The 15,971-nt window shown below is 48.3% G+C and overlaps 2 protein-coding genes across 18 annotated transcripts in view; one reads left to right on the top strand and one right to left on the bottom strand.

Annotated features, from left to right (window-relative positions):
• The window catches only part of Ankmy1 (ankyrin repeat and MYND domain containing 1), a 54,184-nt gene that overhangs the window by 2,851 nt on the left and 35,362 nt on the right, over window positions 1-15,971 (top strand). For 5 of the 17 annotated variants that reach the window (XM_087567652.1, XM_087567650.1, XM_087567657.1 and 2 more), the window contains exons 1-4: window positions 6,933-7,038; window positions 7,283-7,442; window positions 10,607-10,793; window positions 12,671-12,814. In XM_087567652.1, the coding sequence (XP_087423778.1) occupies window positions 7,300-7,442; window positions 10,607-10,793; window positions 12,671-12,814 (474 nt within the window). In that variant the 5' untranslated portion in view covers window positions 6,933-7,038; window positions 7,283-7,299. 17 annotated transcript variants of the gene reach the window in all.
• On the bottom strand, window positions 30-1,405 carry Dusp28 (dual specificity phosphatase 28). The gene is made up of 2 exons (NM_001399375.1): window positions 998-1,405; window positions 30-847 (listed from the first exon to the last, which is right to left on the bottom strand). Exons 1-2 carry the CDS (start codon window positions 1,364-1,366, stop codon window positions 725-727), a joined length of 492 nt encoding a protein of 163 aa, NP_001386304.1. The 5' UTR covers window positions 1,367-1,405; the 3' UTR covers window positions 30-724.

The raw sequence follows: 15,971 nt of genomic DNA, 5'->3' as shown, positions 1-15,971 counted from the left end.
CCATGAACAGGGAAACCATAAATAGCAACTGGGGGGGGGGATTATTCACTTTATTTATTCACCGATTGACCGGTGGACACACATCTGTAATTTACACACGTAGCCCAGGTTGTTCTCTGCTCTTCACCCACTACTTCTTTAAATCCTGACTGCACTTGCAGGGCTCTTATGGAAACAGATGACTAAACCAGGCTGTGTGAACTACAAGAGCAATTAGCACAAGGTGGCAACTGATGGGCTTGCCTGCCAGTTGGGGAGGATGGTGCATAGGGCATAATGGAAGCTTGGCAATGCTAGGTCGCAGTCGCTCAGCCGCCGTCCGCACCGCCTCCCTTCCACAGCATAGCAGCTGTAAGCCAAAGATGGTGGGCCCATGACCTGCTGGGAGACTTTCTGTTCAGGTCTAAGGGATCAGAAAGAATTCAGGAGGCAGAGAGGTTCTGCCTACTAACCCAGGCACTCCCTTGGAGCAGGCAGCTAGGACCCTGGTTTGTCGCTCCCTATCAACTGTCTGTAGGCTTCCCAGACTCTACACGCAATTTCTCTACCTAAAACGTGCTTGCTGGTTTGGATTTGACCAAAACCTGACGAATAAACAAAGTTCCGCTTATTCAGTGGACACTCCTGTACTACCGTCAAGATGGGGCAACACCCGAGGCCAGCTGCCTAGTGGAAAAAGGAAAAAGTCTAGACACTTGGTCACCCAGCAGCTGAATGGTGCGGCTTACTCCGGATCAGTGGGTTCCTGGGGCAGGATGGCTTGGGCCTGAAGGGTCTGTTCATACTTCTGCAGTTGAGCCCAGAAACCCAAATTGGGCTCGGCTACCGGGCGGGCGCTCTTCACCATCTGTAATCAAGAGAGCTCCGGTGAGAGACCTGACCGACAGCGGAGGGTGTAGAGGCTCCGCCCCGAGTGTGAAGGGTGGAGCCCGTCCCGGAAAAACCACTCCTTCTCTGTGGAACCCGCCCCGGAAGACCCGCCCCTGGAAGCTCGCACCTGAAAGGCGCAATCTAGGCTGTGGCCGCGGTGCCGCATTAGGTAGGCGGTGCAAACGGCGGCTGAGCGACTGCGGCCGTTCTTGCAGTACACGAGGCAGGAGCCGCCGTCGCGCACCGCGGCTTCCATGGCGGCACAAGTGGGCTCCAGGTGTGTCAGCAAGTCCTCAGCTGGGTCGTCGAACACGGGTACGCGCAGCTCGGCCACTCCGGGTGCGCGCGGCCCGGGCTGCTGGCGGGAGACGTTGACGCACAGAGTGATGCCCGCGCGCACCAACAGCTCCGTCGCACCCGCGGCTCGCGCATTCCCGATGAAGAGCGCCGGGGCGACGCGCGCAAACGGCGGCTGTGCGGCCTCCGAGGTGCCCATGACCCCTGCGACCCTAGGGTCATCTAGGGGCCACGAGCTGCGAGGTCCTTTCTCTGGCCACTAGGAGGCGACCTCACCAGTTCGTTGGGCGGAGCCTTTCCTGTCCTCGGCTCGGGATTGGCTGTTGGCAGTGGGTGGGGACAGCAGCTGGCGATTTGGGTGCAAAACAGGGAGGCCCTGTCATCCGCATTGGTCTAGACGGATGATTAGCTTCTTTAGTGTGGGCCTTCTGCCCAGGACAGCAGGCCACTGGTCAGTTGCAGCTTTATTCCCTTTCGTTAAATACTTTCTAGCAAATTGCTCCTTGGCGCCCTCAAGTTTTTCTTTGTAAAACATGGTTCATATACAATAAAACTACCACTGAATTTGTGTCTTCATAGACCTTTTTAAAAACTTAACCGTTAGTTGTTTGGGTCAGTATTGTGACTTCCCTAAGGAAAGTGAGGCTGTGGAGATGGCTCCGTGGGTGAAGGCACCCACAGTTGCTAAGCTTGACAACCCCGAGTTCTATCTATTCCTGGAACCCACACAGTGGAAGGAGAGAACGGACTTTTGCAAGTTGTCCTCTGACTTGCCCGGTGTGTGTGCGTGCGCGCGCTTGCGTGCTTGCGCATGTGTGCCCTTTCATAATCACAAGCGCTCACAGAAGTAATCTTAAAATTAAGAAATAGAAGTAGTTAGTGTCTATGAGAGTCATTTTTTTCGAATGTCCAGAATTTTAGAGGCTAGTTTTCGTGAAGTACCACTATCTCACAGCCCTAGATACTTAGTTAATTTCAGTTTCAATATTGTTATAATAGTGACGACTTTTGGTTTCACTTTCATGGTTACAATTTGCAACCAGAAGTCAGTTTCAATTACGCCTTACATCCCTATCCGCAAAAATCTTGCCAAAAAGAAAAAAAAAATACTCTGTTTTCCTACTACTAGGTCTTGACTGTAGCCTGTAGCCTGGTCCTCCTCTTGTGTTAAGCACCCAGGTGAGCCTGGCTGCCACTCCAGGTGGAGGAGGCCTTAGCAGCAGCTATCTTACCCTTTTGAGTCCCTAAGGAAGAACTGACATGACTTGACTGGGACAGGAAAGCAATATGTGGTCAGTAAACAGTTCCAATCTCAAGGGAATGAGTTAAGTATGAATGACCTGGGCTGGGGGGATGGCTCAGCCGTTAAGAGCACTGACTGCTCTTCCAGAGGTCCTGAGTTCAATTCCCAGCAACCATATGATGGTTCACAACCATCTGTAATAGGATCCGATGCTGTCTTCTGGTTTACCTGAAGACAGAGACGGTGTACGCATATACATAAAATAAATATAAAAAAAAGAACTGTTGTCTAAGAAGGTATAAATTGCCAGAGAGAATAAATAAAGTGTTTTAAAAACAAGTATAAATGGCTCTGGCTGGCAGTGTGGCTTCAGGTTGTCCCAGACTGCTTGTTCCAGTGTAGAAAGTTTCAGCAGCATTTGTGGCCACAGAACAAAATTAAGGCATTTTTCAAATACATCAGTGGAAACATCAGGTGAGTGGGTTACGGCAGAATGGGGAAATTTGGCATAGGTATTAGATATTCTCTGGTGACGTTTCTTAGCCTTTGGGTTGGAGGGAGCTAGTAGTCTGTCAGTACAGTCCAAACAGTTTTACCTAATAGTCACACATTTTAGTGTATATATTGAGGACATGGTTGCTACAAGGTATGGTTAAACAGAAGGTTTTTATTTTTTATTTATTTTGTATTTTCCAGACAGGGTTTCTCTGTGTAGCCCTGGCTGTCCTGGAACTCTGCAGACCAAGCTGGCCTCAAACTCAGAGACCTTCCTGCCTCTGCCTCCCTAGTGCTGGGATTAAAGATGTGCCCAGCAGAAGGTTTTTATTGTAGAAATGGGGGAGAGTCTAGCCAGAGGCATCTGGAAGAGTCCAGAGCGTGCACCGCCCCCCACACACACAGAGGGTGGGGAGGGAGGAAGAGGGAGGAGACTGAACATGGCCAGTAGACTAGACTAGGCCTTGGGAGGAGAGAAGAACAAGAGAGAAAGAGAAAAGAGGACTGAGAAAGAGGGGCCAAAAGACGGAGCATAGCTGAAACATCAGGGTTATAAGGACAATGGGAAAGCGGGAGGATGCCTATGAGCTGGGGAAGTTTGGGGAAAGGGACAGGTGAGAAAAGCCAGCGTTCCTTCTAGGCTCTGCCCCACAGTTACCTGGCAACAGCCAAGTATGCCTGACTCAGTGTTAAAGGGATTGTTTGCCCTCTCCTCTCTTCCCTCTCTGCCCCTTTCTCCCCACTCCCCTCTCCCCACCTCTGCCTTTGTCTCTACTCCCTCAACTCCCCTCCTCATGCCCTGAATAAACTATTCTATGCTATACCCACTGTGTGGCTGGTGCCTCAGGAGAAAGGGATGCCTCAGCATGGCCCGCAGAGGCACCCCCTTCCACCTCACCATACCTTGTCTCTATCAAACATACCCTGGTTCTTTCTTTGTTATAAAACACACCAAGCATGGACTCTGAAATGTGTAACAATACTTGAGATACCGAGGGAGCCTGGAGGCCAGCATGTGCTTTGGTGTGCTAATAGGAACCATGGATAGCCATTTGTCCCTTCAGACAGCCTTAAGGAAATGGCTCCTTTGGTAGAGGGGAACCAGCCTCACAAGTTCCAGAGGAATGCTGGGTTTTGCCGGAAGCAGATGTGGGCAATGCATGGCCATTAGGGGGCGCGAATGAGAGCCCACATTTAACTCTGGACCTGTAACGCTCCAGCTCTCTGTGGTCTGGGTATTCTGATTGTCTAGTCAGTGTTGTGGAATCTTTAGCTGTATGGTATTTTTCTACTGATGATATTCCCTTAGTTTATAGGAGCCACCCACTCAGGTGTAGATTCCTCTATCCCCAGCTCTGGATGTTCCCATATGTCAGGGAAGGCTCACTCTGTGATGCTGTCTAGGTTACCTTTCTGTTGCTGTGCTAAGATATCATGACTAAGGCAACTTATAAAATGAAGCACTTAATTTGGGGCTCAGGGTTATAGACGGTAAAAGGATCCATGACCATCATGGAGGAGAGCATAGAACAAGCATGCAGGTATGGCTCAGAGACAGTAATAAAACAACCACAGGTGCGGGGGGTTGGGGGGAGCAGGGGATCGAGCAAGCATGGAAGCTAACTGGGAATGTGGGTGCTTTAGAGACCACAAGTCCCACCCCCAGTGACATACTTTCCCAACCGGATCATACCTCATCCTTTTCAGATAGTTTCGTCAACTACCCATCAATCATTCAAACATGAGTCTGTGCAAGGCATTCTTATTCAAACCATCACAGAGGGCCTCAGGAATGGGATTGGGCTAATGGGAATGAGGAGGGGTGTGAAAGTCTTTTCTGTCCTATCTAGTGGCCAGCAGGGGACTTTGGGTAAAGGCAGGGGACTGGGAGAAGCAGTCGGTAGAGTTTGGGACCACTGAATCAAAGCAGACTTGGAATCCTATTCTGAGATTTCTCCATGTGCTTCCCTAGAGGGTACTGAAGGTGGGTGTTGTTCCAAAGTTTCTGATCTCATATTTCATGCTCAACTCTACCGAACTCATGCGTCGGTTACCAAGTCTGTGTACCTCTGGGTTATCCCCAGGGTAGCTGGAATATACTTTCTGAAGCTGGGGTTTTCTGGAGAGGAGTCCTGACTCTGGCCAGTTGTGCTGATTGACCATTAGTGTGAGTTGACAAACCAGTTCGACAGGTCATGACCCACATACTTAGTTTTCAATACAAATAGCGAAAAGAACAGAATAAGCCAATTATTGGGTGTATGCATGTAGTGGGTAAATTCTTTATGGACCGCTTCTGAGCTGGTTTTGCCACAATATAAAAGAGGTCTTGGGATAATGTGTTGCTGTCTTAAACAGTCTTATGGTGGGTTGAAAGCTAAAAGTTTAAGCCCCTGAGAGGACACATGGGACAGCATAGTTCTATGTAGAACAGCCCTGCTGTTCGACCTTCAGCCTGGATCATGAGGCCCCTACTGTCCCTCATACTCAATAGTCCTGAGTATGGACCACATTCCTGTAGCAGCAGCATATGGGAACGGCCCACAGACGCCATTCCTCAGGCCTGCTGAAGATCGGTTGACTCAGAAATGCCAGGGTAGATCAGAAAGCCTGCCTTTACCTCATCCTTCTATGGCTCCCTATGTACAGACATTTTCACACCTGATCTAGTCAGTCTTAAGTTATTTAAAGGCAAAGGGCCAAAACAGGAGTGAACACACACACACACACACACACACACACACGCCCCTCAAACAATAGAATTTTTCACTCAGCACATGTCACATATATTTATGTGCTTTTCTCTGACAACAGTTTTGGGCTTGGACCAATTGATGGGTACACATCATCAGTGGTACCCTGCACTGTCTGTCTTCCAGTTTTTGTGAGAGCCTAAAGTCGCCTTCTAGGCAATCGAGACAGAGTCCTTTGGGAATCCCACTTTTCTCACCATCGCTTCCAAGTGTCAAACCTGGGTCTAAGTGGAGAGTTCAAGTCGTCTTCTTTGTCAACGTTTCGGTCTTCAGCAGTTTTAGTAGAAAAGCCTCATTCCCAGCCAGTGAATCACTGAATTCTACAGCGACAGCAAAAGCGACAGCGGCGGCTCAGTAGGAACCTTCATGTTTGCAGACACCCAGTTTGGCAACCAAAGCCGCCAGTTTGCTGAAAGCAAATTGGCCTGAGATCCGCTTCCAATCATCAACCCCTGGAATCTGCCAAGTTTACCAATTCGCCAAAATTTTAAAAAGCTAGTGTTACTAGGGTTTTTTTTTTTTTTAAAACGAATGTTAGCATACTATGAAAACATTCCTTTTGCATATTTTGGGATGATGTAAGGTCTTATTCTGGTCCAGGCTGACCTCTAACTTGCAGTGATTCTCCTGCCTCAGCTTCCTAAGTGCTGGGATGAGTCCTCACTATGCCTGGGGAACGTGTATGACAAACTGGAAATATAGCTTCTTGATCTTTGTATGCTAAGTATCCATGTGGGCATATGTGAAAAGAAATATAATTTTGGCACATCATGTCTTTCGGCCCAGCCTCATATCTGCCTCTCCTCTCAAGGTCCATGGGACCTCACCACACTGGTATCCAGCCATTCACTGTGCCTCTGGACATGTACTCCTGTGCATCCTGTCCTGGAAGCCCCTCTCTCTGAGTTTTCTCCCTTCTGCCAGGACCAGGCTCCACCCACTGCATAAAGCTGGACTTAGCACTCAGAAGGCCTTAAGGAAGCCTTGGCCCCAGTGTTTTCCGCCCAGCGTTTTCTTTGTGAGTGCTGGTAGCTTCTGGCTCAGAGGCTAATTCACAGAGCGTCTTACACGCGGACCCAGCACGCACAGAAGGCATTAGCAATGGCAGAGCCTGCTTTCTCAGCTCAGGGATTGGTGGTGTTTGAAATAGGCCGGTAGCAATCACAACGCTTTCGAGAATTGGCCAATTAGCGAGGTTTGCCCAGCCGGTCTGAGTGGGGGAGGAGTCAGCACAACTTAGCTCGGGATTGGCTGTGGCTGGGAGGGACGTCTCCATGGCAACGTGACGCACTTTTGTGCTGAGTCTACCTGGTTACTCTGAGACGCTTCACTGCTCTGAGATGCTTGGTGTGGTTTAGACCGAAGTGTCTGTCTGCTGAGGTCAGTGGGCAAGGTTAGATCACACATGGTCTTGACGGCCCTTACAGTGGCGACCGCTCTTGGGAACACTAGGGAACCCTGTCCCCACTCCCACCCCTGAAGGCCATGATCCCTCAGGAGCTAGAGGGGTCTACTAGAAGACTCCTAAGAGGATAGGGCTTAGTGGATAGGGCTGCGGGCAGTTCCTCCAGCTGCCACTGTCCACGGTCCTGAGGGCGAGTTGTGATCAAAGATTTGTTTCTAGGTTTGAAGAGGAGAGAGATGGAAGAGGTTCGTTCCATTGTTACCCTGGACTCCCAAGGCTCGAAAACTTTCAGCTCCAGAGGTCTGGAGGGGCAAAGTGGTCGGTCTCCTGACACTGAGAGCCAGCATTCCTCGAAGAGCTACACCTTCTTCTCCAGAAGGTGCAGGGGGGCCCTGGAGGGCAGAGAGGTGTAACTAGCACCATGGGGTCGGTCAAGCATCAGCTGGAATTTAATATTGGGCAGTCCTTAAAAATTCCCTAAAAAGGGAGCCTGGTGTGGTGGCACCCTACTTTAATCATGGCATTGGGAAGACAGAGGCAGATCTCAATCTGTTTAAGACCAGCCTGGCCTACACCGGGCAATCCAGGCATCTAGGGCATCTAGTGAGACCTTTGCCTGCAATACTATTTTTTACTGCTACTGCTGCTGTAGCTACTACTACTACGACTACTAAGTTGCTAAAGGTTCTTTTACCCTCCCTAGCCTAGTCCCTGGAGAGAGAAAACTCTCAATATTATACCGATCCAAGGGAAAAAATGATGCAGGAGCGATAGCTGGTATCTCATTCTGGATCTTAGGATTGTCAACAGAATCCACTTCCAGGCCGCTGAAGGAATGAGTCCATTCCATCCAGTTGGCAGCCCTTCCCTACTTCGCTACTCTGTTGTCAATTGTAGGGGCTGCTTGGGCCAGGAACCTCAGCAGAGCCTTGCTATAATGCCCCCCTCCCCCCACCTGCACGGCACTCACCATACTTGCCCCTGCAATGGGCTGGGGTCGAATGCTTCTGCACCTCAAAACTCATGTTGACGCTTTAATCCCAATTCGATGGTGCCTGGAGACTAGACTTGGGAAGGCTGTTAAATTCAGACGAGGTCATGAGGGTGGAGCCTCATGATAGCACTAGAGTTCTTGTAACATGAGGGGCCAGACTGGAGCTCTGACTTGTTTTTTGCCTCTCTATCTTTTCTCTGCCAACCAACCGGAGCGCACGTCTACAAGGTTCTAGGACGTAAGACTTCATGAGCTCAAATACACTGATCCCTGGGCCTGAAGCTCCCAGTCCATAGAACCAGGTAGTTTGCAGTAGCTGCCCAGCAGACTACACAGTGTCTATCTCACAGACGAGGAAACTAAATCATGAAGGGAGCCAGGAGCCCAGTTAGGTTGAGCAATTGGAAATGGCGGAGCTAGGTGACTGGGCCTCTTCTGAGCTGGCCGCCCATCTCTGATGCCTCTTCACTGGCCTTAATAACTCTCTCAGTTATGGTCTAATTTTCTTGATTGACATCACAATTATTTTTTTTCAGGAAAAACATTCCCTTCCTTTCCTCTTATTGATAGCCTTTTCCAAAAATTATCCAAGTGGTCCTTGTGCCATGTTGGAAAGGAGGAACTTCAGGCCAGGTCGTCTCACTTTGTTAATATCTCTGTTTTAAAAAGTGCCAAGGTTAGATGGTACAATATAGTCTCCACCCTCACACAGCACCAGAGGCAGAAGCCCAAGAGCAAAGGGCCTCAGACTGATGTCCTTTCAGAGACCTCTCTCTGGCTTGTGTATTTTATCTCCCATTTGTGTGCCCTTATGCCCCCAAAGAAGGTGTCCTTCCTATGAAAATAGTCATATTGGCCCCAAGCCTAACTTATTTGGATCACTTACCCATAGGAAGGACATTTCTGAGCTACTGGTCATCCTTAATGATTCCAACTTAGGATCCCAACTCAGGGCTGGGCACGTGGCTCAGTTCTAAGGTTGTCTAGCATGCACAAAGTCCTGGGTTCAACCCCTCCAGATCTGCACAAACCTGTCATGGCAGTGAGTGGCTGCAGTCCCACACCTCGGAGGTGGAGGCAGGAGGATTGAAGTGCAAGATCATCATAGGCTACACATTAAGCCCGAGGCAGGCTGGTGCCACAGGAAGACCTGTGGGACAGGGGAAAAGTAAAGAATTTATGACAGCCTACAACAGTGCCTTCTGCCTTATCATGAGAGTTTGAGCGTCTGTCCTTCCTGGCTTCTTTCTGTATAATGATAGAGAAGTAATACAATACACCAAATAGTTCGTCTTCTCCCAATGGGAGTCTTTCTTTATTGGGTGGATGCTGAGCTTAGGTTCAATGGCCCTTCACAGGCTCTCAAGAGCTTGCTAGTGTACTGGGTCCGGGGTTTGCTTGTCAGGCTTCTTTAACAGAACAGAATTGACAGCGTATATATGTCATATTCTGTCATGTATAATATTTAGCACATATATAATATATATTTATATTATACATACATAAATATGCATACATATATACACACACATATGATATATATGATGTATTGAAGTGGCCTACAGGCTATGGTCTGAGTAATCCAACATTTGCCATCTCCTGAAAGAAAGGTCAAGAATCTGGTAGTCGCTCAGACCACAGGTGGATGTTTCCTCTGTGTATCTTTAGTCTTCATTGTAATACCAAAGAAGTGAAGAAACGCCTCGGCAGCAGGATAGATGAACTTGCCCGCAAGAGTGAGGGCAAGCAGGCAAAAGCAAAAGCTTCCTCCTCCCATGTCCTTTAACATGGATAACCAGACGGTGCAACCTGATGGTATGGCCCCGATTTATCAAGAATCTTCTCTCCTCAGATGGTCCAATCCAGAAAATCTTTCACAGGTGTGCCCAACTGCCTGGGTTTTAGTTGATCCAGTTATAGTTAAGTTGACAACCAAGGTTAGCAATCATCACGGGGTCTGAGAGATCCCATCCGTGTTGTGTGCTGCCAGCCTAGCCACCAGCCAGACATTGGGATGAGTCCCCAGAACAGAGGCATCAGCACATAGCATCCCGAGAGCTGAGAGGAGGCTGAGAGGGGAGTGGGTTTAGGCCGAGATCAACACAAGGTCCAGGGTGATGCAAACCTGCCTTGGGTACACTGTTCCCTACTGTCGTATACGTATTCTGCATCTGTCCCTCTGCCTATCACTTTACTACCCCTCCAGGTGTCCTCAGACCTTTCCTGGACCTACCTGTGTGTTCAAGGGTCTGTTTCTTGCCCAGCCTGGGGCTCGTCCTGCCAGCTCAGAAGGGAGAACTGTTCTGTGGGACATCTGTCTGGAAATAGCTAGAGGGGCTCACCTGTCCTTACTCTTGTCAGTTTGTGCCCCTCCTTCAGACTTCATTTCCTGTGCAATTATCACATCCTGTATGCCTCAGTTTCCCTTTGAGGAAATCTGGAGCCTTGGGGCTAACTGGAGAGGGGTGTGGGATGGAGGGCAGTGCTCTGAGTAGAGGGACTCTTCCAGTGCTCTGTATTGCTCCTCCTCGAGCCTTCTGTCTTTCTAGGGACCATCCAGGGGATCTCAGAGAGGATGAAGAGTCTGAAGGCACCACAGGAGAGGAGGAGCTGAAGGGGACCTACATGCATCTCGTCCAAGGGGTTCAGGAATGGCAGGATGGCTGTGTTTACAAAGGGGAGTTCGGACTCAACATGAAGCTTGGACACGGCGAGTTCTCTTGGCCCACAGGCGAGGTAGGTAGCTTCAGCAGAGTTCTCTCTCCTGAGAGCAGGTGCAGTGGACCTTGTAAGTGACCCACATGATAGGACTAAGGCTTTCTACAGAACTCCAGAGTTCTCTGCACATTTCCACATTGTGGTGTGGGGTCTGGGAAGCTATGACTGAAGAAGATAGTTTTTTTTTAATTCTAGGTGAATGTTTTATTATTTAAAATATTCTTATTTATTCTTTGACAATTTCATACCTGTATACAGTTTGTCTTCATCATTTTTACCCACTCTCCGCTCTCTTCAACCCATCCAACTTGTCCCCTTCCCATTGTAACGTCCCCTCTCTTTTCTTAAGTTGCTCACTGTGTCCAGTTAGTGTTCCTCACATTTACGTGGCTATGGGACTCCCCACTGGAGCAGAGGGCAACCTGCCAGCGGCCACAACCCAGACAAGAATTGACTTTCTCATCCCCACAGCCATTATCTGCCAATAAGTAGCTCCTCATCTAGGACTGGGGTACTGGAATCTGAGGCAGGTCTTGTGCAGGTAGCCACAGACATTATGAGTTCGGAGCACAGCAGCCGTGGCATGCCCTGAAACCAATATTTTACATATGTCCTCCCCATCCTCTCTCCCACTTGTACAATGTTCTCCGAGTCTTGGGAGTGGGAGGTAGATTCAGGCCTCCCACCTAGGGCTGAGTACTTATCAATCCCTTATTCTCAGTGCTTTGACACTCTGCGCTGACTGCTGCCCACTGCAGAAAAAGAAGCTTCTCTAGTCAAGGCTGAGGGCAGCACTAATCTGTGCATATAAATCACTAGAAGGCAGCTTGACAATATACTTGATCTGAAGGCAGCCAGAAGGAGACTGTCACACTGGGTGTATCTTGAGCATAGGGGACCTCAAAGCCTGCCTACACAGTAACAAACTTCCTCCAACAAGGCCACGCCTCCTAATAGTGCCACTCCCTATGACCAAGCACTCAAACAGATGAATCTATGGGAGCCAAACCTATTCAAATCACCACAGATGGGGTCTGAGGAGAACTGAGATGTCAGGATAGGAGGAAGGGCACCAGTCCTCTAAGACCCTGAATGGGAGTAGCTGTGGGCAGAGCCCCCAGCAGTCTTGGGACACACGGATGTCAGGAGCCAGTTTGGGGCTCTGTGATAATGGTGATGCTAGAGTGTTTGTCTCAAGTCTTCATCCGGCTTCTCAGGTTCTTCTCTGAACTTCATAGCTGAGAGCTCCTGGCCCAGCATCTTCTGAGGAGGGAGATGGCACCTAACAGCATACATGTCAAGCACAGAGCTGGGGCATTGGTGACACCTTTCCTCTCTTTCCTATGCCCTTTGATATACCCACCTGACATACTAACCTGAAGGGCTCAGGCAGGACAAGGGCACAGAGGCTCACCATGGACCCAGGGCTGAGGAGTCATAAGTCAACCCTACATTATTCTCAGCCAGGCTCTGGGTCCCCTATCAGCAAGCATCCTCCAGCCAGCCTGGCCTCTGTTACCTGATGGAGAACTCATTAGGATGGTGTCGGGACTCCTAAGAGGGGAGGGTTCCACCAAGCCCTAGGGTGGGTGCTGAACCCACGCGGTTCCGAACCTCCCAAGCTAGTCTGAACCACAGCAGAGGGTAGGGAAGGGGAACTCCTAGGCTGGCTGCCTGGAGTCCTCTCTGGGTATTCTGAGTGACCAATGTCAGTTATCACATTGGCTACCTGGACTAAAATCTTATTTCTGGGCTCCTGAGAGGCCTATCAGAGCCCTGGGTCCTCATTTAATCAGGTGTTGTAGCCTGGCTTAGCAGTTACCTGCAGGGGTCAGGGTTCCAAAGGTAAATGGCTTCTCCTAGACGGGAGGCTCACGGACCTCTCCTCTCCATAGATCTACCGTGGGCAGTTTTACCGGGACCATTACCATGGCATGGGTACCTACTCATGGCCGGATGGCTCCAGCTTCACAGGCACGTTTTATCTCAGCCAACGAGAAGGGTACGGCACCATGTACACGAAAGCAAAGTTGTTCCAGGTGAGGAGACCCTGTGATCACGTGATAGGTGGGACCGCCCGTGTGTTCACGTGAAGGGCAGGGTTACAGTGTGTTTATGTGAGGAGAGGGGCTGCTGTGTGAGCACAGGTGAGGAGTGAGTCCTGTGTGCTCATGGGAGGGGTAGTTCCACTGTGTGTTTATGTCAGAGGGGCCTTTGTGTGTTTAGGTGAGGAGTGGAGCTATTATCTAGGACACTAGAGAAAAAGATATTTAGGCTCCGGAAAATTAGCACAGAAGTAGCTTTCTCATTTTAGACTATAATACTACCAATAATAAGGATCTAAATAAAAAAAAAATAAGAATGCATCTATCTCCTCCCAGAGGGATGTTACCAAGTTATCTATCTTTTGGAATAAAAGTGCCATGAATATTTATTTTTAATATATGACATGCATATTATTTAAAATTTGCCCCCACCCCCACCCTGAGGGAAAAAATACACATGCCCGTCTACCCCTTGATTTATTAGATATAATTTACAATCATACCCACTCTATCATTAGAAAGTTCTGAAAGTTTCAGCAAGTGTAGGTTTGTGTCCTCTGGGTACTGAATATCCATCCCTTCCCCACATCCATGCCTCATGCCTTTGTAGTAAGTGTCTCCTCCAGTTAGCCAAGGCGAACAGGCTGCCTGTAATTGGGCCTTTGCCAAAGAGGGCCACAAGGTAGAGCCCTGCAGAGCCATTCTGTGTCTTCCTCTTGGCCTGAAGGGCAGGTCCAACGTCATGGCCCAGTGCTCCTGTTGTTTCTTTGGTTACTGAAGCCTCTGTGGTATGGAATCACCACAGCTTAACTGAAAGACCTTTAGGCTGTTTCTTGTTTGGGGCAATTGTGAATAAAGCTGCTGTGTACACACATTTGGTTGGTTTTGGTGTGTGCATGTAAACAGTAAATGCATGGTTTTGTTTGCCAGGGAAAACTTGTATGTATAGTCTGAGGGCCGTGTGTCTGAATGCTTCCAACTATGATGTTTTGTCCTGACCAATGGATGCAGGACAGCAGTCTACATCCTTGTGATCCTTGTTACACTCTCAGCCCCCTTTTACCCATCTGATCAAACTGCACAGATTGGCCTGGAACTCACTGGGTAACCCACGCAGGTCTCAACTTTGCAATCTTCCTGCCCAGCTTCCCAAATAGCTGGGCTTATAGGCCTTTATCTCTGTGCCTACCCAGCATGGCTGACTTTGTAGTGTTCCTGCTCTGTTTTTTAAACCTGTTTGTTCGTGTGGAGGTCAGAGAACACCTTCCTGAGTTACCACATTTACACTGGCTCAGAGAACGGACCTCTGGCCACTAGGTTTGCATAGCAAGTCTTTACCTGCTGAACCTCTCATCCATACAAGGCTAAACTTTTTTTTAAAAAATAAATACATTCTCTGTCTCTGTCTCTGTGTTTCTGTGTCTCTGTCTCTCTCTGTCTCTCTGTCTCTCTGTCTCTCCCTATCTCCTTCTCTCCTTCTCTCCCCTTTCCTCTCTTTTCTTTCTTCCTTTCTTTTCACCCAGAAGCCCTGCAGAATCAGTTCCCCCTCCCCCCTCTCTCCCCACCTCCTCTCTGCCTCCGCCCATTAACTCCTCCTCCATTTCTCTTCAGAAAAAGGCAGGCCTCCCACGGATGTCAGTTAACCATTGCGCATCAAGCTTCAGTAAGACTAGGCATCTCCCCTCACATTGAGGCTCTATGAGGTGACCCAGGAGGAAAGGGTCCCTAAAGCAGGCAAAAGAATGAGACAGGCCCTGATCCCACTGTTAGGAGTCCCACAAGAAGACCAAGCTATGCAACTGTAACATGTGCAGAGGGCCAAGGCCAACTTTTAAATGCATCTCAGCAGTCGCTGACCACAGGGTTTCCCAACTCACGCACTTCCGCTGTTTATATGATTTTAGGTCGAATGTAAAGTTTTTGTTGTTTGTGTATTATCCTTTCATCTGTTGGCTCTGCCGGTGACTGAGCACGGTGAGTTAGAGTGTCTCAGCACCATTGAAGAAGTGTAAAGTTAGGCCTTACGGTTTCTATGCTCAGCTTGATTACTTTGAGACTGTGTTATTTCTTTTATAGGTAGCATTTTAGGTTTATTGTATGTCCCTGTATTTGTTTTATGCCCCTTTATTATAATAAACTGTTGTAGACTTTTAAAAAATGATCCCTTCGGGTCAGATTTAGTGCCAGCCCTTGGGAGGCAGAGGCAGGTGGATCTCTATGAGTTGAGAGCTAGCCTGGTCTATATTGTAAGCTCTAGGATAGCCAGTGCTGTAGAGAGAGAGACTCAGTCTCAAAAACAAATGAAAAAGAAAAAAAAATAAACAAAAACCCTCTTCACTGTTTCATGACCCAAAGTCTAATTTTAATGTTAGTAAAGTTATATAAATTTGGGGATATTATTTTCATTGCGCTGTGTCTGTCACCATAATTTTAAATAATTTGGCAGTGCCGGGGTAGAGCCCAGGGCCATCCATACACATGCTAGGATTATGCTCCCCTGAGCTACACCCTCAGCTCCCACAGATCAGATCACAAAGATTTATTAAGACAAAAACAAAAAGCAAAATATCTGAAGAGCTTTGACCATTAGGTATATTTAAAAGCGATATTTTGAAAAGACTGAAGTAAATACAAATACTATAGTAAAATGAATTCCACCTTGGGACGGGAGATGTAGCCTGTGTGGTAGAATGCTTTCGGAGCGCCCACAGCACTCCGAGTATGGTCACCAGCATAGATAAACCAATGTGGCAGTGCATACCTGCATTCTACAAAAGTGCCCTCAGGAGGACCACTGGTTTAAGTTCTTTCCTGGCCATTTATTTCAACTCTAGCCTGAGATATATGAGACCCTGTCTTAAAAAAATTAAAATTTTGTCCAATTTTTTACTTGTTTTAGTGTGCTACTAGAAAATTTAAGATCGTCTGTTTAGCTCATGGTTTCTCCTCTGCTTTTGACGAGGTACGATGGTGTCAGTAGACACACATTTGGGATGAAGGCTGTTGCCTTGTGTGTTCTATGCTGATCCCACTGTCCAACATTCCCCTTTCTCTCTTCTGACCTCCATTTGGATTGGCAGAATATTGAAAAAAAATCATCTCACTCTGACTATTATTTTAAAAGTGCTACACTCTTTATCCTTTAGGACAT

Source organism: Rattus norvegicus, chromosome 9 (genome assembly GCF_021556685.1).
Source record: "Rattus norvegicus strain SHRSP/BbbUtx chromosome 9, alternate assembly SHRSP_T2T, whole genome shotgun sequence".
Lineage (NCBI taxonomy): Eukaryota > Metazoa > Chordata > Mammalia > Rodentia > Muridae > Rattus > Rattus norvegicus.
Note: the sequence above shows the minus strand (reverse complement) of the source record. Positions and strands in the feature narration are given on the sequence as shown.